The sequence below is a fragment of the Trachurus trachurus genome, assembly GCF_905171665.1.
Source record: "Trachurus trachurus genome assembly, chromosome: 8".
Taxonomy (NCBI): domain Eukaryota; kingdom Metazoa; phylum Chordata; class Actinopteri; order Carangiformes; family Carangidae; genus Trachurus; species Trachurus trachurus.
In genome coordinates this window covers 10,879,795-10,905,615 of record NC_139905.1, presented here as the reverse complement: position 1 = coordinate 10,905,615, position 25,821 = coordinate 10,879,795, and the positions used below count along the sequence as shown (strand labels likewise).

Below are 25,821 nucleotides of genomic sequence, written 5' to 3'. Positions count from 1 at the left end.
TCATCCAGTAGAAAACCCCTTTACTCCTCATTTTCATCCTATAGAGGACGACTACAATCTCGGAGGGCTGAGATCCCCTGGCGAAGATTGTATTTTTTTCCTTTTTTTCTTTTTTTTTCTTTTAATTTGGACTCCTGAGAGAACGTAAAGGGCCATATCACAGAAAAAGGCCGAAGAGCACATTAAGAGACTCAGCCTCCAGCTTCAAGACCAGTGCAAAAACAAGGACCTAGATTTCTTTCATTGTACGTCAAGAATGGTTACTGTACGTATTACTCTATTTCTTTTCTTCTTATCTTGTGGAGGGGATGTTGTAGCAGCAGCAGCATGCTTACATGGTGTGTCAGCCCTTTGTGTTGGATGTGCTGTTTAACTACATGTAGCCTACACATGTGATGGAGCCGTACACAGATTTATTTCACATAAGAGTTGGGAGATTATTAGCATTTATTTTTTTAAAGCAGAGCTCCGGCGGCTGAGCCCACATGCCGAAACACACAGGCAAGCGTTTGGGATTAGCAGTCCTGAGATCCTCCTGTCCAATATGCAGCAGTGCCATATTATTATGATAAGATTAACGATCGATAGTGGCAATTAGTAATCTCATACTGAGTGATGCGCCATGCCGGCTGCGCTCCAGCCTGCAGTCATCCTCAGCCATGGATAAAGTCTTTATCCTGCCATTTTAGACAGCACGGGCTTTACGTTTCAGCGCCGCAGCCCCTCTCTCCGACCGCCTCGGTGTCGCAGCAGCTGTGAATATATCGCCTTAATGATTGCAGGAGTTAAGGTTTAGGAAATTCCGCAGGATTACAGTGATGGAGAGGCGATGGGCTCAGTGTGTGTGTGTGTGTGTGTGTGTGTGTGTGTGGTGGGGAGTAGGGAGGAGAGGAGGAAGGAGGAGGATGAGGAGGAGGAGGAAGGAGGGTGGGGAGGGGAGACTTGCTTTCTTTGCCTGGTGCAGCACAAGGATGCTGGAGACGAGTTTCTGAGACAAAACACGATGCCTGGGAGGCTGAGGGCCCATCTAGCAAGGCACAGGGAAAAAAAGGGTCGAGTCACTCCGAGAGAGGGGGGGTGGGATGGGTAAGGGAGGGGGAGGGAAGAGGGAGAGGGGAGGAGAGGGGGGGGGGGGGGGATTACGCATCCATTGGTTTGCATTGAATCAGACAAAGTCCAAAAAATTCCTCAGGGTTTCTCGTTGCGATGCAACCGAGTAAATGGGCTGGAAACCTCAGAGGAAGAAGAAGAGGAAGAAGAAGGACGCGCATTTGGACATCTCCATTTTAAAGCGCATTTTCTTCTCCTTCTTCTCCTCCTCCTCCTCCTCCCAAGTAGCATCGCATAGGCTACGTACAAGATGGCCATGCTCGCGCTGCGCCTGTCGGATAGAGAAGGAGATGTGAGCGGTGATAAAGTAGCTCCGATGCGTGTGTGTGTACGTGTGTGTGTGTGCGCAGACGGCCGGATTGGGCGTGTCTCTGCTGGACCGGAGAACCAAACCAAAGCAAGGCCTCGGAGCGTCAGTGTGTGTGTATGCGTGTGTGTGTGTGCGGCTCCCAGCAGGTAGTTCACACAGGCCGGCCAATTAAAAACACACACATTTACATTAAACGACACGAAGCCACGATGTGAATAACAGCCTAAACCGGGAAGCAGCGCGCGCATGATGATGTATATAGACAAAAAATCTGCTTGATGACGTGAAATATCCCCCTCCCAAAAAAAAAAATCACTACACTATTTTATTATGCTGATTTTAAATCATAATGATATCTACACGTGATGTGGTGTTTAGTCTGCAGTCTACGACTAATTATGGTATGAACTCAACATGAATAATTTAACCCAGAGAAAGAACAGGATGTGAGGGGTTGAAATGTAACTTTTACCACCTCCCCTCAGCGAATCTGAAACACACGAGAGAAATAATAATAAATTAAATAAATATAACAATAATAAGTGGAAAATGGATGTGGACAGCATGTTGTTGCATCATCTGTGAGGCTCCAACTATCCACTTGACACGTTTCCACTCGCAGGCTCATTCTCTTCCTCTCACTGCTGTATATATACTGTACCTATTGTCCCTTCCAGGCCTTAGACGGTGTCACGCCGACAGAGGCTGTATAGCTCTCCCTCCACATGGTCCGCAGTCCCTCCATGCCTGTACCGCAGTGCCAAGCAAATAAAAAAGCGTTGAGTCAGATAACCTTTCTGAGGCACTTACACAATTCAAGGACAAGGACAGCCGAGGCCATCACTGTAGAAAAAAAAAAGAAAAAAGAAAAGAAAAAAACACCATAAACAGGTGTTTGATGTCAACTGGGGAAAAAAACTACATGGGCCTCATAAGACTAGAATTAAAACCGTATTCAATCTTATTTTTAAAAAGATTTTAAATGAGAATAAACACAGCAAAGACGTTTGTATCTGCAGAGTTAAGACGTGACCTGTGGAAAAACTTACATGAGACGTTCAATGCAATTATGTAAGAGGTGATTTGCCTCCTGTTGCCCTCGACTTCATGTAATTATCAGCAACAAATATAAAGCCTGAAGGGCCAGAGAGGGAGCTCCTTCCATCTCTGAGACAGCACAATCAATTTCTAGGACCACCATTTTTCCCTCATAATAATCTTTTTAGTGAACGAATATTGATCAGGAAGTACATAAAACCGATTGTAAAACAACATTTTCAATATTTGTATTCATAATAATGCAGTTTTTAGGGGGGGGGCCTCAACACCGCCTGTTTTTTGAATTACAACTATCCGTGAATACAAGTCTGTTCATTCACATCAACAGATAAATATCTACTATCGTTTATTTATTTATTTTCTAATTTGACCTATCATGGCTTTTTTTTTTCCTTTTTTCTTTTTGACTTGGTGCTGGCAACTGTAACAGCCATTGTTCCCGGAGAGTCCTGCAGCCCCTGGCCACAACACAAAGCGCCACTGTTTACATTAATATTCATAGTGCTGCCATAGCCTCTGCGAGGGAGAAGAGGAGGAACGGGTGGCTCTTTTGTTTGGTCGTTTCAATACGTTTATTCAGCAAAAAGGCGCTCCGGCTCATGAATGCCTGCAGAGCTCACAAGTCCTGCCTTTAAAAAAACAAAAAAAAAACAGCTCTAAATAAGAGAGAAAGAGAAATCGAGGGATTCTGTTGTGCATACGCATCTTATAAAAACAACCTTAAATGCAAGTTTTCTCGTAATAACTCGGTTTAAATGTGTTTAAGATGCTGATATGTAGAAAATAAAAGCGGTCGGTTGCTGTTTGCTTCGTATTCTCGGGCCTGTGTGGCCTCAAATGAGACCGTCCGAAAGCCACTCCCTTTTTCAGCACGCTGGAGAGCGCCCCGCATGCTACAAGGACTCGCAAGACAGATTTGTCTCCCCGAGCCTTTTGACGTTGTCTGCTCCAATCTTATCAAAGCAGCCCCCTATAATTCAAAGGCCCGGAATCTTTTTGGAAATCTTTTTATTTCTAGTCTGCGGAGCGGAGAATAGGGAGGGATGGAGGAAAGGAGGGAGGGAGGCTCGGTGCATGGCTGACATGAGCTGTGACTCCTGTCGTCCTGTTGTTTTACAGCTGCCACCATGATCCCTTAAGCTGCAGAGAGTGTGGCTAATGCCCTTTGTTTGGGATAATCCTGTAATCTGTGTTATTTAGAAGGCTCATTTACACTTCAGCCTAGCGTTCAGTTTTGATTCATGCCTTCCAGAAAAAAGAAGAAAAAAAATCTTTATATAATGCTTTATAATGTGGACCAGAGACAAGGTTATTTATCAAAAAAATGAAGAGGAATCCTTGTTTTTATTTTTTAAATCAAGAAATGTATATATGTAACTGTGTACTTTGATGTTTAGTTTTAGCACACAAAGAGGAGTGAGCAAAAACACATTTACTTCTACAATAAGGGACAAACAGTAAATCCTCCCTCCTGATGGTCACCACCACATCCTTTTCCCTTATTGCACTAACGTTGAAATGTATTTTCCGCTCTGGACTGTGACAAACAGCAGAGACGGACAGTGAAAGCTGTTCCTGAGCATCAGAAGGCAGAGAACAGAGGCTGCATTTACGTTTCAGTCATGTAATGCTCCTGCGTTTTGTAATTTAATAGTGTAGCTAACAGTGTAGGTGGTTCATGTGCTTGGCGAGTGGAGGCAGGGCTCTTGTTTGCGTGCAAGTCTGGGTTCATGTGTTTGGCAGTGGGGGGTGGGGGGAGGCAGGGCTCTTGTTTGCGTGCAAGTCTGGGACCATGTGTAGGCGATGCTGATGCAGTACATTAAATATTAAGGGATATCTCACAGAACCCCCAAAATAGAAAAAAATAGAAAAAGAAAAAGCAGCGTGGGGCTCATGGTGCCACCCAAACAACTCAAACTGTTCAAAGCATATGTCTTTATGTTTTCATCCCTATTTGACATAGCGTTATGTTATGGGTACAATGATGTGTGTATGCAATATTCACACCCTGGACCTAACACTTCAATTGTCTCCAGTGGATGAAAATGTCTGGGCTATATAACTAGAGCAGATCTATATTGGGTATATTGTGATTATTCATGCTACTGTAGGCCCATCATCACAGCATCACAATGAATTATTGTCTCTTTTAATTAGGTTACTGCCAACAAAACTCAAGACTATTTGATTTTTTTATTTATTTTTTTCTGCTGTTAATGTGAAAAAAATATAAAATATGACGGCCTCTTTGTTTGGGATAACTTCAGAGTGTGCTGTTTCTCTCCAATTCGGTTAAAAAAAAAAAAAAAAGGAAAAAAAGTCTTGGTTGCTGCTTGTGTCAGCCACTCTCAGTGTCCAGCCCTTACTCAGTGGTTCTGTGAATTATATAACTTCACACTGTTCACTGGGGATGTGTGTTCTGCCATGCTGAGGGTTATTTCCGTTGGCCCTAATATGTGTGTGTGTGTGTGTTTTTTCCTTTCCTTCAAAATGCTTTTGTCATATTTGGGACACATTCACTTGCTCATATTTCTTATAGTCAGACGCATCACGTCAAACGCGACTGCACTGGGTTAATATTACAATAAATGTAACATAAAGGCTCGGTTCCACCTTTATCTGTCAACACGTGTTACTCATATCATCATTTCTAAAGAGCACACAACTTACACTCATCTGGCATTTTAGCCTTTCATCAAACTCTTCATGTGGCAACACCCTCCTCCTCCTCCTTCTGCGTGTGGAGACGTGTGTTTGAAGTATTTTATTTTTAGGCTGTCTTTTACTCTTTTGCCCTCGTCGTCATAATCAATTCATCTTACTGATGTTTCCTGCTTCAGCAAAGCTGCGTGATATAATATAATTTTTTTTTAAAACACGGAGGAAAAAATGTCTGACCTGTATATCTGCTCCTCAAAGGCACAGACGCAAACACAAACACAGAGCGAGCTGAAAGTAAGAAAGCCATTCAGCCATTAGAAACAATGCAGTCTTTGAGGGGCTGTTACCTGGGCAACCTGTGTCGAGGTGAGGCTCAGAGGAAGACAGCGGGTTGCAGAGACGAGGGGAAAAAAGCAGGTTAGACGCACACTCTTTGGAGAGAACAAATAAAAAACGGCACATAGACCTAGAAATATGATTGAAGGCATTAATTTAGCTGTAACAATGAAACATGGTATAATATATTTACAATACGTTTTTTTTTTTTTTTAGAGAGAGATGTGAGAGCCCACATTTCAACACTGTGTGAAATTCATATCCTGAGACAAAGTGCTCACCTCTTGCAGTCATCCTCAGCAATAAAGATTCAAATGTTCAGCTCTCTTCAGCCATTAAAATAAATCAGTTCGTCCATTATCAGAGAACAGATCCTAAAAAGCTCCAGGAGCTAATTGCCAGGTTAACATCTATTTCATAAATAATGCTGATGTGCTTCACTGACATTTGATATTTCTCATCAAGACACCAGGACTTCCCCTGAATATGATTCTGAACATTCATTAATTAAGTTCCTTTGTTGCTCTGGACTACACCGAAAGACCCCAAGAGTTTAAAGAAGACTCATTTACTCCTATTGACATACATAACACCCACCACTTAGACACCTGCACCAGCTCAAACTCACAATTTCACACAGTTATTTACATTTTAGCCCAATCTGTGCACATTTACAACTGTTTATCTAGACACTTTAAAGCTCAGTCAAACATGCACTGAACATATACTGTTATAGTTCAGGACAAGTGAAATAAATCAAATAGCAAATCAGATGTTTGAAGATGAAAGTAATTCAGGTGCATCGCCCAAAACTGTTGCAAGTTTTCAGCATGTGATCCTAAGATGACAAATAGGAGCAGCTCTACAGCGCCAGTGTCACACAATGCAATAACTCCACGACCAGTTTAACTTTAATTTATCTCAAAAACCTAAATTTGCCAAGATCTTTCCAGGATCCAGAGACAAAGAACTAGGTGCTGTGAGTGTGAGCAGAGGGGAAAGTGGAGCAGGAAGTTTTTGTTTCTGACCACACAGATGTTCCTTGAGAATCCCCTGTGGATCAAATCAAGCAACACGGTGTTCACTCCAGAGCAACACAGCACAGGAGAGGAGACACAAACACTAAACACCGTGCACTAACCCACACCCTTACTCTACTTACAAAAATAAAAAAGTCAGCTGACCACAAAGAAAACCTTAAAAGATACCCGAGGAACAAAGGTGTAATCCTGGCTTATTTTACCAGCTGACCGTGTTATTCCTCATTTACTGTGGCACTAAATCCATTCAACAATGTCACTCTCCCCTTTGTCCGTCATCTCAGCCCCTTGCCTCCTCTACCCTGCCCCCTCCTCTCTCTCCCCGAGAGCCTCTCGCCAACCTCGCATACCACCATCACTATTATCCATCCCTGTGTAATGATGTAATGGTGTTTGACCCTGGAAGAGAGTGGGGGGAGGGGAGGAGTAAGGAAAAAGGGACTGTGACATCTGCAGGACCAGAGGCAGGGAGCGAGAGAGCAGTAAAAATGGGGTGAAAGGAAAGGAGGAGGGGGAGGGGAAGATGATAAATCAGACCTCATATCCATCTCTGGTTTAGCAATGCTGATTCCTGACCTTTCCCTTCTGACAGTGACAAAGTGGACACAGTCTGTGCGGGGCGTAGCTCGCAATTGTGTGTATTAGATGGCACATGGCAGATACGTATATTCATATGAAGCCATTTCATTTCGCTTGTGTCCTTTTTGTGCGCTTGCAAACGAAATTATGAATCTAACTTCCGCTCTTCCTCAGCAGATAATCAGCACCATGGAAACCCAGGTGTCCAACGGTCCAAGCGGAACCAGTCTGCCAAACGGTCCAGTCATCAGCACCAACGGCTCCACGGACGACAGCAAAACCAACCTGATCGTCAACTATCTGCCTCAGAACATGACTCAGGAAGAGTTCAAAAGTTTGTTCGGTAGCATCGGAGAGATCGAGTCCTGCAAGCTAGTCAGAGACAAGATAACAGGTAGGACGACAGTACGAGAGTCCACGCCCGAAGATGATGTTTGCACTTCATCTGGGTTTTTGGATAACGTTTTGACATCGCTGTGCGTCTCTCTTTGTCTCCAGGTCAGAGTTTGGGATATGGTTTTGTAAACTACGTGGATCCAAATGATGCAGACAAGGCCATCAACACGCTCAATGGCCTCAAACTACAGACTAAAACAATCAAGGTGAGCAGAACTCGATCTTCTGTGATATTCAGGTTTCATTTTTTTGATTTTCGGTGGCATGCTGGACAAAAAAAATAAAGGAAGTGGAGATTTTGTTCAAAAAAATATGGGGGTGGGGGGTGGAAGAGAGGGGAGGGGGGTTTGGTGACAGACGTGACAGAGGGAGGGGAGGAAAACGGGGAGGTGGAAGCAGAAGGGAGCAGTGGGTAGAACAAAGGAAGTGAGAGGAAGGTTGAAAAGAGAAGGAGAGAGTGGAGGTCAGAAAGCAAGGGGCGGACAGCATGCAGAGGTTATTGTGATGGAAATGTAATTAGGAAGCCTGACTGTGGTGCACAAGGGTCAGTCCAGGTTACCCCATCTGCCTCCAATCTAGGCTAATTAGGGGGCTTCTTTGTCCCAAAATCAGATGAGGGGAGAAAAGGGGGGCATACCATTAAACGCTACTTCCTCCCACCACCCTCCCCAACCTGATCAAAGTAGATCAAAGATGGAGATAAACGGCAGGATGGAGAAAGAAAAAAATCAAATCTCAGAGAAAGCAGAGCAGGTGAAAGCTCCGGCAGCTGCTCATGAAAAGAGGCGTTAATTCTGACTTATGACTGATCAAACAATGAGCTGGGAGCAGGAAACCTTCACTACTGGATCTGGTCCCTTTTTTTTTGGAAAGAATAAATACACATTTAGTTTTGTAAATAAAGTTTGAGTTAAGCTTTTAAATATAAGACAAATTACTTTTACTCTGGAACAGCCACTTAGATAAAATTACCACGCCAATAATTACAATTTATTGTTAATTTTATGTTATGACATACATGAATTATTCCATGCATCTACACATGGATCGCTGGGTCTGTGATTAACTTTTTTAATCATTGTTCTCAGATTTAGAAATTGTTGTCAACACCATACTTTTATATTTTGCTTCAATAGAGAGGGGGGGGTGAGACTAAGAGGGAGGGGGCAACAGTAGAGGGGTAGGGGGTAGCTCGGAGAGCAGAATGCCAATGACAGGATTAGAGGCCATATGGGCTTCAGGCACCATCTGTACTGTGGGAGCGACAGGGAGAGGGTTAATTATAGGGCAGCCTCTGCTCCCTGAACACAGCAACTCCCCCCTGACTCGTCCAGAACACCCTAATCACTGCACCACACAACCCTCCTGCTCATACTGTCTGTCTGTGTACACAATTACACTGGTGCTTAGTACTGATGGATGAAATCAGAACACCTGTACTCATTTGAAAGACAATATACGTGCTGTGTGTTATGTGCTTCCTTTGTGTCAATGCGCAACTTCATTTTAATGCTACGACTATTTCAAAAAAAAAAAAAGTCGAACAAGTCTTTTATACATTTATATTCATAGCGGCGATGTATACACACACAAACACAACTCAATAGTGTGAGTTGTGTGTTTAGAAGTTGTCAAGCATCCTGCAAGTCTTGTGATGCACTTACATTGTTTGCTCTTTGCCAGTGGAGCTGCTCCCCCCCCCCACCCCACCCCACCCCCCCTCTAGAGGATAGAAACAAAGGAAGGAGGCAGGACAGGGAGGGCAGCTCAGCCTATCTCAGACAACACTCACTCTGTCTCTCCATCACACACAAACACAGCGGCGCTCCCCAACAATGCACCGAACTGGATTATCTACCACACATGTGTTCACACGCTCCCATAAACACCAACAGCAAGAGCAGCGTGCGTACGGCTTTCAACAAAAATCAATCAGATTTTCCTCGGCAGTACAAGATCTAAAATGTTCTGAAAGTAGACCAAAAGTAGACCATGAGGGGATATAAACACAGACGCACCAAAAATGGCTGTGCACTAATTAAGTCACTGGTGAATTCAGGCAAATATATCGACTAAAGCTGATGTTTCTCAGTGCAAAACAAAGTTGACACTATGGGTTTGTTAGCTGATGATGGGTAGCAGTTTGGGTACTGGTGGTCACAGTTGTTTCTGAATGTCTTATAGTGAGTTAGTGTGAGCTTGAAGGCACTGATTTATAGATAGCAAAGCAAAGTGAGCTGGGTCTGCAGTGAAGAACTGCTGGGCACAATTTGGGAACTCAGCCTCGGCCACATGTTCCTCAACTTCAAGTCTTTGTTTCTCCTAAAATGTGATTTTTGGGGGTGTATTGATTTGAAAAAAAATCAACTTATTCATTTTATTTGGGTGTTGTAGGTATCATATGCCCGGCCAAGCTCGGCTTCTATTCGTGATGCCAACCTTTATGTGAGCGGGCTCCCCAAGACCATGAGCCAGAAAGACATGGAGCAGCTGTTCTCCCAATATGGTCGCATCATCACATCCCGCATCCTAGTGGACCAAGTCACAGGTATAGCCTTATCTCACATCTCATGTCGACACTGACAAGGACAAGTTTATCTCGAAGAACAGTATCTGTAATCCCAGTCAGACGACCACGTAAGTTGATGCCAAGATAGTGACATTGGTCTGTGTTCTTATTCGGAGCAGGCATATCACGAGGAGTGGGCTTCATCCGGTTTGACAAGCGAAATGAAGCGGAGGAGGCCATCAAAGGTCTGAACGGACAGAAGCCTTTGGGTGCCGCCGAGCCCATCACTGTCAAGTTCGCCAACAACCCCAGCCAGAAGACAGGCCAGGCCTTACTGACTCAGCTGTACCAGACTGCTGCACGCCGCTACACGGGACCCCTGCACCACCAGACTCAGCGTTTCAGGTACTGAAGCTTTACCAACATCAGCGTGTCCATCACTAACCAACAGATAGTCCATGAAGATAGTCCATGTGTCAAGATCAAGTCATGGGTCATCCTGCTCTGTCGTTTTGCTTAAGCAAACTCAATATCCAACAGATTTTTAAATGTCAAGTGTTAAGTGTGTCAACAATGCAGTGTTTTAGTACAACAGGGACCATCATTACTGAGTCAATAGTCAAAGTCAAGTCTCTTAAAGGTTTTTTGACAATTATCAAGCATCAACTACACCAGAGAATAGCTAAGAGTAAATATTCCTCAAAGACTACGTTCAAGAAGAAATCACCAGATGAAGTCGCACAACCCAAAAGCAGCAAATGTGGTCCGATTCTACAATGAAAAGACAATGGAAAAGGAAAAACAACTAAATATTCTCAGTCACTATTAACACTTAAATTGTTCCTTTTATCAATATTATCACTTTATGGTAAAGAAGGAAATGGCAATATTGCATTGTCCCTCCTTCTCACTCTTTTTCTCTGACTTTCTTTTAAACTGCAGCGTGATCCCTTCACTTGGAAAGGGACCTGATCCAAATAACAGCTCAAAACCAATGTAAGAGACTGGATTTTATCAAGTACAACACAAAAATAAAGCTAAATTATTACTGGTTTAAGAACAATTATACTGAACATGAAGTGTTGCCGATATTTCATAGGCTTTATAGGCATCCTAATTATTGAAATTGCCAATGTTTGGCCACATCTACATGCGTAATTATTGATAAAGGTTTAAAAGCTCTGAAAGTCGAGGGCTTCCAGTGGGAAATAATTTAATGGAGCCTCACAAAAAAAGTACTTTTACTCAGTGGATGTGAAATGGCCTCGGACACTGGATTTATTTTTTTTTACATTTGAATCACTCAAGGGGAAACTATTTCTGAGCTTAAACGACTCAACTCACTTTTAACAAAAAAAAAAGTCCAGCTGAGGCACATATTCACAGGACTATTTGACAAGCCATCAGTTTGTGGTTGGATGGTTTGGGACTGCGGTGCAGTGAAGGATGCCCTCTGGAGGCCAGCTGGTGAAGGAGCTACATGTTAACTGACAGCCCCCCTTCCTTGTAGATCTCATAACTAACTTCTGCATCCCCTTCATTCTCCCTCTTGCGTTGCAGACTCGACAATTTACTAAACGCCAGCTACGGAGTCAAGAGGTAAATGCCAAAGGTGTACTTTCAAAAGCATCCATGCCAAAATAAAACCTCAAACAAAGTGCCCGGAATACCACCTGCTGACTTCCTCTCGAAATTAGATATAATGGCCATGATTCTTAAAGCCCACCGCCCATTTATCCATGTCACAGAAGCAGCCCAGACAACAAAACACTACCTGTAATTGCAATAAGCAAAGATGCAGCCTTCTAACAGCAGGGTATTCTGGCATGGCTTTGTTTAACCTTTTTGTTCGTTTGTTTTAATCAATAGAAATAAGTTATGTATGTATTTATTTATGAACTAACATTGTCAGTTTCAGTTGCTTTAATGTCCCCTTTTTTTCACCAGCATGGACATACCAGATTCCGTTTGCGTCTCCTCTGTTTGCTCCAAGTTTTTGTATGATTTGATTCCAATTTGCTTTTCATCCCTCTCTAGGTTTCTGTGTTTTGTTCAATACTGTGATTTCTGTTGAACATTGTGATTCATGTGTTTAATTCTTCCAGAGGCTTTGGTCAGCAGAGAAAATGAAATGAGAAAATATGCAGATTGTGTGGGCGTTTGTGTCTCAGTGCACACAGTGTCATTTTGTATGAAAACAAAAAGGTAGTTTGGAGCCACTGGGGGTGCCCACATATTTACTGTACAGCAGAGGGGATGGTGATGGGGTCCCCTGATACCCGACTACAAGTTTTATCATTTCTCGCAGATAAATATCCATAAGACACAGTATAGAGCACTGAATGTCGTGTGGAACTTCAGAATGACACCCATGGTAGCTCTCCTACTCTCTTCCCCAGATTCTCGCCCATCACCATCGACAGCATGACCAGCCTCGCCGGGGTCAACCTGACCGGTCCGACTGGAGCCGGCTGGTGCATCTTCGTCTACAATCTGTCCCCCGAGGCGGACGAGAGCGTCCTGTGGCAGCTCTTTGGGCCTTTTGGCGCCGTCACCAATGTCAAGGTCATCCGTGACTTCACCACCAACAAATGTAAGGGCTTTGGCTTTGTCACCATGACCAATTACGATGAAGCCGCCATGGCCATCGCTAGCCTTAACGGCTACCGCCTGGGCGACCGCGTGCTGCAGGTTTCCTTCAAGACCAGCAAGCAGCACAAGGCCTGAGAGAGAGAGGCTGCTGGCGCCAGCTCCTTCGACCTGCAGGGAGAGCAACCCGAGCTCCCTGCGTCATCACTCTACATGGGCCTGGACTGAGTCTCTCTCTGACACATTCTCACACAAATTCATAATATATTATTACAAACACACACATGCAGATGAACACGTACACACATACATGCACACATAAGCAAACATATCCATACTCAAGCATACACGCGTCAGAGTTTCAAACAAAACACACTAGTGGAGTTTTTCTTTTCTCTTTACACAACATACTAGTCTTTCCCTATATTTGCCTGGATTGAATTAGAAGGGGTACGTAGCTGGTTTGTTGGGTAGGGGCAAGAGCTATCTATTTAGGAGACAGTCTAACGAATGTGACAGAGAATGTGTACTGAGTGCTTTGATTGAATTCAGGCAAATAACGACAACTGATGAACAAAACGATAAAAAAAATTTAAATGAACGAATATGTGCAATTTACCCAAACTCTTACCCCACCATCTCTCCCACTATCTTGCTGGAGAGGATGTAGTCACTTTTTTACACTTGGGCATTTTGAATCAGCGATTTTTTTAGATCAAAGAAAATGAAATTAAAAACAGTGTTCTCTTATATACGTCTATTAAAATATAACTATATATTCAATATTTAAGGTGGTTATAATAGCCGAGTATGTAAGCATTTTCTAGAAACTTTGACTACTGTTTCCTGACCTGCATTAGGTGGTGCCTAGCGTAAAGGCAGTTACTCTACCCTATGTGAGCTCGTTAGCTCAGACCCAATACAATTTCGGTTAACCAATGAATAGGAATACTGGTCACAGAAAAGAGTAGTCCGAAGGCCATCACTCTTTCCCTCACAGTCTCACACCAAACAACACAATCGTCACTTATGTATCACAGAAACACAGTTCAGTAACTAGCAGATATACACACATTTAGTCCACGACAACTACAACTACAACAAAAAAAAGTTCTTGTATTTTTTCTAATCAACACAAACAGACTGTCTGTGAAGCTAGAGCAGAGTGGCAGCGCTCACATGGTGACAGTGTTCATTGGTAATTCTCTTGAGGGCAAGAGAGCAACGAATGTGAGGGGGAAAACCCATTCACGTCAAAGGAAAATACCGGTGTTTTTCCTCTTTTTGCATCACTTCTTTTATATTGCACCTGTATTCTACATTATCCACAGGCCATTTTACTTCGCATGGCTTCATCGGCCATGATTTGGTGTGAGATCCCTTTAACTGACCTTGGTGTCAAGTGATCGAGATGTGAAAAGGACAACCAAATTATATTATTCTAGCTGCCGAGCTTTGATACTGAATGTCGCTGTGCTTAAGAGAGGTTGTCTTCAGTAGATTTGTGTAGATAAATAGAAGCAGGGTGATTTAATTACTATATGATTATGATCCAAGAAGCTGCGAAAAGTAACTCGGGAAAGAAAAAAAATGCCATACAATTAAACAATGGTCTACGGGGGTCTGCAGAGAAGTAACACAGATGAGCAAAAATTCAAGAGCACCGGTATTATTCTTCAGTCTAGTGCACAGATAGAAGCTCCCTGAGTAAATGAGGTCAAAGTTTTGCATATCAGCGGAATACATGGGCTCTACGGAAACAACATGCATAGAGCAGATTAAGAGGACTGCAGTTCCTGAACATTTAAAACTGACTTAAGAGTCAGAGTGTGTGAGCAATGCTATCTGGCAATGTTAAAATTATCATTGATCCTTTGAGGAGAAAGGTTACCAGTTCCTCCAGCTTTTCTAAATGCTCTTCAGTTTTAATTTTAAACCCCTCTGTTCTCTTAAGAGCTTCCCAGAAACTTTGAACTCCTGCCCTATCAAAAGATGACTGTACAACATCAAGCCTGCAAATAATAAGTGTCATAATTATACTTCTGTTTACAACAGGAAGGTATTTATTTATTTGCTTCAGATCTGTTTGGCACTATCACAAAAATAGCATTTCTCAAAATATCCCCAACCCAATTGCATGAAAATTATTTATGGCACCCTGATGAAACATTAAGGCCAACCTGTCTCGTTGAAATGTCTGTTACAGACCAGACTTAAGATTTACCATGGGGAGAGCTAATGTCTTTTAATATCAAGACATCTGCACATGATAATAGATTGAATAAGGTCAACTATATTCAAGACATTTTGCTTTTGCTTTTCTAAATGAAGCTGTGTTAGCCAAAGAGGACGATCTCTTTGAAAGGATTACATTAGAGATAAATCTATTTTTATACATACAAAAGAACAAGACCTTGTGCTGAATTTTTACAGATTCTTAAGCTTGGAAAAATTGGGACATCGCATGGCTTTATTTTAAACCCTCTGATCTTTGCAGAGCAAGGGGGAACAAGCATGCGGTGTATGGGTGGGGATTTAGGGAGGGGGCGAAGGAACATTGTATCTCATACAAACCTAACCATTCAACCATATCAAACGACAAACTTAACAAAAACAAATTTGATGTATAAAAAAAAAGGAAAAAAAGTACAAATCAAACAGTTGGGGGAGTAAACCTGACAGACACATCTATACCTTTGAGTGCTTAGACACACTCACATCTCTTGTCCTGAAGTTGTGTACAGTGTTGCTTCAATGATGGTGCAGTGAAGTGAAGTTCTTTGACTTGAGAATCCCAGACAAAGCCGCAGTGAGACCAGCTCATTGCTCAGCTGAAAAACTCATAATAGCTGCTTGCAAGTAAAAAAAACAAGAAAGAAAAAGTAAAAAAGGCAGACTCAAAACACACTTTCACCAATTAATAATGGACATTGAGCATGATTCTTTATGATTATATAGATTTGATTTTTGCCAAAGAATTGCTTTGCAAGTCAGTACCAAGAAGGATAATTAAGACTAACTATATAATTCCCTGAGTAATTGCTGTACAAATCTATGTTATTTATTGACTATTTAAGGACCCTCTACGATTTCAGTTGTCATTACTTTTTGAATATCTAAGTTGCGCATATCAGTTTGCATTTGTAAATCCTTAAACCACTAAACCAAATGCTAACATCAAAACAGCTGCAAGCATTCACATTATTTGCACACATTCCATGCAGACGCCGAATAATGATCAAAATACAAAGGCATATCAAACATTCGATGATGAATGAATTCAACTATATTGAGGAAAACAAATCGGATGCATCCATATAATGTATTTTCCCCCAACATTTATATCATCTGCTTTGTCTTGTGACCAATTAAATCCTTCAAGACCATTAACATTGCACTGCTGGAATACTGACCCTGGCATCTTATAATCTGACTCATACTGTTTCATCCCCCGAAATACTCTGAATGATTGTCGCTGGGTTGCCCAGAGCTGACCGCATAAAAAGGAATCATCTGGCTATTTTTGGGTCGAGCAATTTGCAAGAGATAGCAGAGTACAGGACTGAGCACTTGATAAGACCAGTGATAGACGTTAGGAACAACCGTGATAACAGGCCATGTTGAACTGCAGCTGGAGTCGTTTACCCAGCCATGTCCGATGTAGTACAGTCAACCCACAAACCAAACCCACAGCCCGACAAACAACCTTTCATACACAGTCTATACAAAGACCTACACCTAATGTAGAGCGAAGGACCATGGCAGGAAACAGTACTACACTGCTTGAGCAACAACAATAATCATTTAAAAAGACAAAAAAACTTTCCTATGGAACAGTAAGTGCAATGTGCTTTGTTTTTATATTGACTGAGAACAAATGATATATATTTTTTAAAAAAGAAATTAAACGTCACACTGAAAAGGTTTGCGGAATAGAGAAAGGAGCAAAAAGTTCAGACGAAAACATTTTTAAAAAAAAATCAACAGACTCATTACGATCAAAAAAAATAAAAAATGAGAGCTCTGATCTACAAAAAATTCCATAATCACTTCCTCAGCCCCTAATTTGTGCTCTGACCATGCAAGCTCAAACAAAACTGCATATCTGGCTGACTTAATAGAGCAAATCTCAACGACCTTGAAAGGAATACTGTCTAATATATCATCAGTTTTAGCCCATGTCAATTTCAAATATCATTTTTTTTCCTGTAATTTATTGATTTCATTTACATATCAAGACTCACTTGTTAAATTAGCGTATTTGTGTTGTTGATGTTGCCATAGAGAACACACATGGGTCAAAGATTATGTTTGGTTGCATTGATTGGGTACAGTTTATTATTTTTCTTCCATTATTTAATTAGTTGCAGTTTTTACAGTGTATGCAGATTTTAGACTTAGTTAGATTTTTTTATTTCAATCAAACTGTGTTCAATTGTGTTTGTAAAAGTCTGTGGTAGCTTTTGTTGCAACATAAAATAATTTAAACAGAAAAAATTCAAAATAGCGCCAACAAACTTGTATTATTTGGGCGACTTTAAGCTTGTAGTTTTAACTTATTGTTAACTTAAAAACTATTTATTATGATTATTATTATTGCCTCGTATAAAGTATGTTTTGTGTATATTTATGGTTTATTTCATTATATTTGCAAGTTTAAAAGATTTTAAGTTTGCCAAAATTGTGGTTACACCATTTCGTTTCTTAAAAGGGGGACAAATAGAAAAACAGTTTTAGAAGTACGATTTGGAAACGTTCTCCATAGTCAAAGAATGCACTGCTATATTTAACTAATTGAAGTGTATAAACATACATGCTGTGTGCTAGATGTTATGCCTTTACTGCCTGTGTTCTGTTTGTCTTGTTAAATGAAAATCTTTTAATTATTTAATCTAATCACAGTCTTGTTTTTCAACCACTCGGTGAACCCCTGAGACATGGGACAGCTCCTGTAGTGAGGCTTTGGTCCACTCACGGGTCCAGCGTTTAGCCGGTTAACAGAGATGTCCTGAGTTTGATATGCTTTCAAGATGCTTTCCTGTTAACGCTAATGGGCTGATTTATATATATATATATATATATATATACACATATATAAAAAAATGGATATTAAGGGTTCTGTTTCTGTAAAAGCATTGTAATACTGAGATCATCAATATCAATTTGTGCTTCTGAAACAATGATGTTTTTTGGAAACCCAGACTAAAGATTACCGAGCTCAGACAAGCTGCAGGAAGGCTTTCTTGGGTGTCTCTAGGGTAGTAAAAGGGGTGAGTGGTCCTTCTGTTTCTCAACCAACTGTATTTTGTGTCTATTTATTTAGAAGAGGGGACGCAGTAACTTAGTGATGTTTTTCTTACATTTTCCTGGAATGGTAGAACAAATCAAAGGTGAAAATGATCAAAACAGTTCTGCTGACACCAATATCAGTGGAAGAAATACAAAATCTCATACTTCCAAACATGACCAAATGAACAATGTCAAAATTTAACAAAGAGAAAAAAACCTTTCAGTTTAGTCTAGGATATTTATTACTGGGATTTCAGCTGAAGACGCTTGAAGACTTTTTCATGGAATTGTTTAATTATTTGTACTTTACATGCCAGAAAAAAATAAAAGTTACAAATATGACTGACTTGATTTTCATTGACTGTCAAAAAGTATTCCTGAACATTATGAACAAACATATAAGATGTGATGATGTTGTATTGGTATTTGATTTGCCTTTGAAATAATAAGGATTGGATTGTTTTTTTTGATAATCTTATGAGACTTGTTGGTACAGTATAAAGTTAGTTATGTAAAAGCTCTTTTGAGATGCATCTGGAAGCCGATGGTTTGAAGAGAGGGTTAGTTATAACAAAAAAACCAATGATGTAATGGAATTAAAAATAGTCACAATGTTTGAAATATGATAAAAAGACCTTTATTTCAAAACAATGGAATGACGCTACATTTGACACAAGTCAGAGAGTCGACACGACAGGTGGAGGTGGAAGTTTGAAGTGTGAACAACAGTACTAATTGGAATTTCCATAATTTCTTCTCAATTGTTAAGCGACACCAAGGTGGTGCTGCTCTCAGCATGGCAACGTCATGTTGCTGCAGTGACTGCGTGGTCCCTCGGGAACAACCTGCAAAAGAGAAATCATACACCGTCATTTCACTGGCTTGTTTACTTAAGTTACAGCTTCCCAGTTGTTAGAGGGCAAGAACTATTTGGCTGTGATTAATCCCTGTAGGTTTAGTTTCTGAGGAATAAGCATTCACACCGGTGACGGGTCTACATGTGTGTTATTTTGGAGTCAGCAGTTAAACGCTGAACTCAAACCCTCTCATTTCCCCACTTTCTAGGGCAGACTGAAAGTAATCCACACTATCATTATGATAAACATAATTTTTGTTCAATAGCCTGTCTGCAATTTCACCATCACTCCTGCAAACCAAATCAGCAGAAGAGATTTAAAACATCAAATCCATCTAAAAATGTTTACCGAGCCATTTATTTCAAAAAGGAAGCTGCAATCGATGTCAGCTCGTTCTGTACAGCATCAGGGCCGAGCAGCACAGGAAATATATCACTGCCTATAGTCAGGATAACTGTCATAACAAGACAAGCCGTTCTTCTTATATGTAATATATTGCAAGTTATTGCGTTATCTGTAACCAGAGGAAAATGCTGAACGGGCTTAGAAACAAAATGTCAGCTGTGAGGGATGGATACAAACCTGGCTGCAGCAGTAACACAAAAAGAGGGCATCGCACTTACTTTATCTGAACAACACCATGTGCCACAACACGCCACGGTTCAGATTTGACTCACCCTTGTGTGCATTGTGAAATTCTTAATCCTCTTAACAACTACAATGAACTCAAATGAAGTTGCCTTTACCTTGCTCTTGCTGCTGTCCTGCTCTTCTTCTAAAAGTGAAGCTGTAACCGCTCAAGGGGACTTTTTCTTCGCAAAACAACAGATGCAGAAAGACTAAAAACCTTCACATCATGCACGCTGCTCTGGCTGTCACTGATTTGAGGGCAGTCAAAAACTTGGCTCCTCTAACTTCTCCTCACTGGATCGATTTCAGATCCTACAGGGGATGGATACTGAAGTCCTGTAGAAACTTTTGTGCAGCACACAATATGGTGCAACTTTGTCATAGAGGTGTCATTGTGCTGTCTGCAGAGGTAGATTACCAGAGATTTAACCACACACACACACACACATATTCAGAAGTTACTCACCGATCCAGTGGGCTTAGAGCTCTTCGTGGCCATGAAGCATCGAGTCGAGGCTCGGCGGCTCCTGGCAGATGGCCGGGCTCGTGAACTCCATCAGGTACTCACAGCGACTGGGCTCTGAGGTAGACAGCACCACCGTCTCCTTCCCGCATGTTAACTTCACCTGAGGGACGACGTAGTAGAAGTATTTAGCTCTTAATCAAATAAGGAAGTGAAACGTCGGGTGAGGGGGGCTGAGCAGCTGAGGAGAGCGAGACTCACCGTGGTGGACCTGTTGGGGCCTTGCCAGCATCCTGTTCCATGTTCAAACTTCATCAGAGAGTAGACATTGTCCTCTGGACCGGCCCATTTCCCCCATGTTCTAAAAAAATGATAAAAAAAATAATAAATCACAGGACACGTCAACCCAGCGGACTGGAATAATCTCCTTTGCTCAATTAGGTCTATATCCTCTTTTCATCTCTTTAAATCCTCACTGTTTACTCACCTCCAAACATCCTGCTCTTGTTTCTGATGTATGCATGTATAAGTACTCTGTTGTGTATGTGTGCTTACTGCTTATGTGTACACAGGCCCATTGTATATGTATTACTGCAGAGGGTTCTTCCGATAGCGAGGTGTAATTATTTTATTTAAATATTTTATGTATTTGTTTTATTTTGAGTGTGTGAATGGATGTCTGTGTCTCTATATTGTATTATGTTTTGTGTTCACTTTCTATTATGAACCTGTTCTATTGATGGCTGAACTCTTGTTTTGTATTTCTGTTGTTTATAAGGACCCACTCAAAAAAGAGATGGCAGATCTCTAGGGGCTTTCCTTTGAAAATAAAGTCACATAAAGTCACATGTTTCATACAAACTGCAAACAGACACAGACATTCACTTACCCTAGATTAGTCTCAGATCCTCCGTACTTAGGTTTCTGGGATACTCTGTTAAATGGACAGAGCCTATATATATACCTAGAAGGAAAACAAAAGTTGATTTAGACCTTTATAAATGAGAATTTATGCCAAATTATAATAAATAAATGGCAAGTGTGTACATACTCGCTGGTTGAAAGCTCATAACACTGGCTGTAGAGATAACCAAACTCAGCACTGGGTCCAAAGTCAAAGGAAATCTCCTTATCGAGGTTCCTGCAAACCAGAAGCAAATGTAACATATAACCTCAATTAATAATGACACACTGACTGTGCAACAAAACCCTCCATGGTTGCTGCGTAAAGTCAGACTGCAGTAATGATGACTGCACCATTGGCAAAGCGCTAGTCACCTGATTTGGTCATCCACTTCCCGCAGAGCTCTCTCAGACTCGTCAAACTCGTCCCTCGCCTTCTGAGCAGCTGGGAATCAGATTTACAGAATTAAAAAAAATCTACCCTCACAGTAAATCAATGCATAACTAAAACAAGACATAGACGTGTGTCATATAAAAGCAACACAGCTGCCACATTAATCACTTTGTTCTCCTGATAAATCTTTATTTATCCCACTAGGATGAGAGATGAGTTTAAGGGTAGCGTGTTAATAATTAAAGAACAGGCATGAAGTCACATCTGTGTTTTCTTTCCCCTGGTATTTTACAACATGACTCACTTACTCATAGCCGAGGACTGGATGAGTCACCCAGTTTCATGCACACTCTTACCATCAATGAGGTTCTGCGTTTCTTGGTCGTAGGGCGGCATCGTCCCCTCGTCGTCGTCGTTGCTCTTTTCCTGACTCGGCGTCGGAGGAGGCGCCTGCGTATCATATAACACCGATGAGAATGACTTGCTAAAATAAAGCTAAGAGTCATCCAGTATGAACCTGACGGAGAGAGTCGGTGTGAGTTTTTACCTTATAATCTCCATCTTCTTGCTCGTCGTCCTCGTCCTCTTCGTCCTCCTCTTCCTCGTCCTCTGGGATGTCGTCTTCAGGATACTGCTCCGAGTCGTTGTCGGAGACGGGCTCCTCCTGTGGAGTCTCCGCTGGTGCTGGGGTGTCTGCGGTGGCCTGATGCCAGGAGAGTGACACGTTAGAGGAGCAGAGGCTTTTCCACTTGGACTTTTCTAAATCAAATTAACGGGTCGTTACCTCTGATATGTATTTTTCTTTGATGTTACTCCAGACAGCCTCGAACGTTGCCGTGTCCACTTTGTCCACTCCGCCCAACATTTCCTTTACAGAGCAAAGACAATACTCACGTTTAGATAAGAGTATGTTGAGCATCTTTAAGTGTTTGGTAACACTTTATAATAAGTATACACTATTAAGCATTAGTTAAGCATTAATAAATACTGAATTCATCATTTATAACACATGAATACTCATTAGTATGTAGTTTATAAACACATCATTGATAAGCACTAACTGTATTTATAAACTACATATTAATGAGTAGTCATGTGTTATAAATGATGAATTCAGTATCTAAAACTTAACTAATGCTTAATAGTGTGTCCTTATTATAAAGTGTTACCTACTGTTTTATAATTTCCAATACACACACTGTTCATCTGCTGAATATTGATATAAAAGTAAGTATTTACCTGAGCTTCTGCTTCAGTGAAGGAACCGTCTGAATCTGCATCGAGCTCAGAGTGGGACAGAAGCTCAGTCACAGAGACGCTGCGAAAAAAGGTACATCATCAGTCATCACCAGTGTGGGTAAGGATGGTATTGATAAATAATATTTTTAAGACCCATAATGTATTCTCAGATCATTTCTGTTCAGAAAAAGTAGTAAGTAATCTCTATATTATTCTAAATCTGCCATGGGACAGCATTTTGAATCCTTGGAAAATAACATACAGATCAACAAGGCGCTGTGAAATAAATATAGTGCCAGATTAACATTTTCTCCATTTATTCTTTGTGTTACTTTATGTATTTTTGCTCTTGTTGCTGGTTCTGGTAAGTTTCACAACAACGTAAATGTCCAAACAGTTTGAGCACCAATTATTCCAGTAGGTTCTGATACTCACAAGCCATCACCATCATCATCCAGCTCAAGGAACACCTCAGCCATCTTGGCCTTGTCCTTCTCCATACGGACCAGAGCTTTTTGGTCTGAAACGAAAATGTAATTCTGCTTTATGCCGAGTTGTCTAATTGGAAAAAATGCTAATAAAACAGACATCACAATCTGCTCTGTGATGTTAAGTTCAAACAGTAGATGGTGATGTACTGCCACATATTCATTTACCTTCCCAAGCCTTCAGGTGGCGCTCTTTAGCTTCTTTCTCTGGCTGCTCTGCAGTCTCCTTTATGGTTCTCAGTGCCTCCACCTTGTCTTCCAGATCCTTCTTACTGGACTGAACATCTACAAGTTTGGCCTGTTGAGACAAAGTCAACAATGAAAATGATAATGATCTATCCCTTTACAGATGCTGCAGAAAAGAACAACTAACAGATGCAAATAAAACAGCATAGAAAGTATTGTAGCACAATTAAGAAACAATAGAAAAGATTAACTGTTGTTAGTAACCATAGTGTCACCGAGCATCTTTCATTACTTTAAATATGACTTCTTGTTAAGGAGGAGAATTCAGATCACTCTGTGAGAGTTAGTAGAGTATAGATAATAGACTGTGCTCAACAGCTGAACACCGTTGAATGTCTTCATAATCTCTGCATAAAGGGACATTTAATGCTGTGATATTCTGTGTTTTAGAGCTCTGGATATTGATAATTATAATAAAAACAAAAGGTTTTCTTATCATTCACACCTTCTTATCCTCCAGGCCCCTCTTGGCCTCCTGTATAAGTTGTTGTTTCAGCATGAATCCCTCCTTTGCGATCTCCGCCATCTTCTGCAGACTCTCCCTCTCTTTACGTCCCATCTCCCTGAAAATCACATATGATGAATAAAATAATAATAACAATTCCTCCATTTTATGTGAATGTGATGTTTAGTGCATGATTAGCCTCTAAAAAACATGGCTTATTACAGATATAATGAAAAACCCTTCCCACCTGCAGGTGTTCTGACACGCAGCACCACTGTTGTACTCGTCTGTTGTGTCACAGCAGTCTGAGAGGAAACACAAACGTTACACAAAATCCTAACAACTGAACAACACCAGGAAAGACTCAGTCGGCAAAGTGTAAGATTCATACCACAGATTCCGTCATTAATGCGGGAGGAGGGGATGAAGCCTGGTCGGAAACCTGCGTTGGTGCAGTGGAAGCTGCCGTTGGGACACGCAGCAGTGCCTGCAAACAAATGTGTTTACTGAGTCGAGTCCCTGTACATTTGTTTCTTTAATTCAGTGAGCTGTAGTACAGGAGTGTCCATGTTGCAGGATATACGCACCAGGCTCATCAGAGCCATCCTGGCAGTCACAGTAGTCATCGTTCACTCTGTCGAAGGGAATGGTGCGGGAGTTATCAAGGCAGGTAAATGGCTTTCCCTCTTCATAGAACTGCCGTTCTGTCAAGGAGATTAAATGGAGGAACGTTATGGCTGCAGTCGGAGAGCTGATAATGAACCTTTGCAAAGTTTGGGCTCAGCTGACTTCTGAATTAAGAAGAAATGAACACAACCTGTACACAAACTGAGCCATTCCTCAAATTTGACAGATTGTGTAAAATTTGTCAAGAAACATAGTGCTGCATTGCAAAAGTGAATTACATATATTCCACATTTTCCTGTATAAAGTCAGATTTGTATGAAAAAATACCCCTTACACCACTTGACATTGGATTACATCACGTCATTGTAAAGTGGGCACAGTGGGCTACAAACATTTGACACGCACTTGTCCATCTTGGACGTCTAAAGTAAGTAGGACCTAAAATGCATCATTATACCACCTGGAGTTTTTTTTCTTCCATTTTTGAAACACAGTACTTGCACCACAGATGAGCTGTGTACTATGAAGTACAACACGACCTGAACAAAGCTATCCTGACATCATTCAGTACACACGGATGCAAGTTACTCATGAACTGTAAAACGCTTACTTGATAAGGGTACACCGCGGGGTCGTTGCACTTCCACCGCAGAGCCTCCCTCACTCAGCAGGAGGAGGAGGGGAAGGAGGAGGTGGAGGAGGTACTGACAGGACATAGCTACTGATGGTGCTCCTCCACAGCGGAGCTTCAACTGCCTGCAAATCAAGTACATTTATACCTATAGTAATAGGAAAAACCCCATGTCGAGAAGCTGTTCTAGGTCTCATAAAGGCTATACATTACGTTACGCAACGGAACTGCCTCTAAATCATGTACATTATATCTATAACGTTAGCTATAAGAAAAATCACACGTCGAGAAGCTGTATTGGGTCTCATAAAGGCACATTAGTTATAATGCAGCACCAAATATCAGTATTGGTTGCTGTGTTACGATAAAAAAGCGATGACTTCGAGTTAACTAACGTTAGCACTGAGCTAACGAATGAATCATGCTAACTTTACGACACAACTTTAGCTACATTAAAACCACAAACATACACCAAAGCAAAAATAACGACTATATATATGTTGTTACAGTAAAATAACAATACCTGGAGCAAACAGAAGTAACACGGCGGACGGAGACGGAGGTTTTTCTTCCCCGGAAAACAAGCTAAATGCCGTCTGTGCTAATCACCGCCGCCTAGTTCCTGTGGCAACAACGCGCATGCGTGAGGCCCCGCCCCATTGGGTGCTTTGTTTCGCTCTGATTGGACAACGGCGAGTTCGGCGTTTGTGATTGGCGGAGCGCAGTGGCACCTGTCTGAAGGAGAGGATTCTGGGTGTAGGTGAGGAGGATGCAGCCATCTCATGTCAGAGCAGTCAGACAAGAAGACGCTGTGTTCGTTAGGTTATTTAATGTGATCACATAAATAAATAAAAAAAAGACAACGAATAAACTGCCCGAGTTTATATTTTAAAGAAACTATAACTATTCCAACGTTTAGTACTGTGCAAAACTCAGGGGAAGCGAGGTTGCCGTCAAAAAATAATGCCATGATGAATTTATTTCATTATCAGTAAACTTTACAGTATACACAAGTGCTTT

At 41.4% G+C, this 25,821-nt stretch overlaps 2 protein-coding genes across 2 annotated transcripts; one reads left to right on the top strand and one right to left on the bottom strand.

Annotated features, from left to right (window-relative positions):
- Window positions 1-7,242: 7,242 nt before the first annotated feature.
- Window positions 7,243-12,727, top strand: elavl3 (ELAV like neuron-specific RNA binding protein 3; the record flags this gene model as incomplete). Its single annotated transcript, XM_083976988.1, has 6 exons — window positions 7,243-7,489; window positions 7,594-7,697; window positions 9,886-10,039; window positions 10,180-10,405; window positions 11,561-11,599; window positions 12,400-12,727. The coding sequence occupies 6 exons, from the start codon at window positions 7,243-7,245 to the stop codon at window positions 12,725-12,727; spliced, it is 1,098 nt and encodes a 365-aa protein (XP_083833114.1).
- A 5,783-nt stretch (window positions 12,728-18,510) lies between these two features.
- On the bottom strand, window positions 18,511-25,455 carry prkcsh (PRKCSH beta subunit of glucosidase II). Its single transcript, XM_083978028.1, has 18 exons — window positions 25,325-25,455; window positions 24,781-24,926; window positions 24,131-24,247; window positions 23,935-24,030; window positions 23,791-23,848; window positions 23,544-23,661; window positions 23,021-23,150; window positions 22,800-22,884; window positions 22,365-22,443; window positions 21,910-21,993; window positions 21,673-21,828; window positions 21,482-21,575; window positions 21,107-21,176; window positions 20,880-20,969; window positions 20,718-20,792; window positions 20,090-20,189; window positions 19,832-19,991; window positions 18,511-18,723 (listed from the first exon to the last, which is right to left on the bottom strand). Exons 2-17 carry the CDS (start codon window positions 24,884-24,886, stop codon window positions 19,845-19,847), a joined length of 1,605 nt encoding a protein of 534 aa, XP_083834154.1. The 5' UTR covers window positions 24,887-24,926; window positions 25,325-25,455; the 3' UTR covers window positions 18,511-18,723; window positions 19,832-19,844.
- Between the last annotated feature and the right edge of the window lie 366 nt (window positions 25,456-25,821).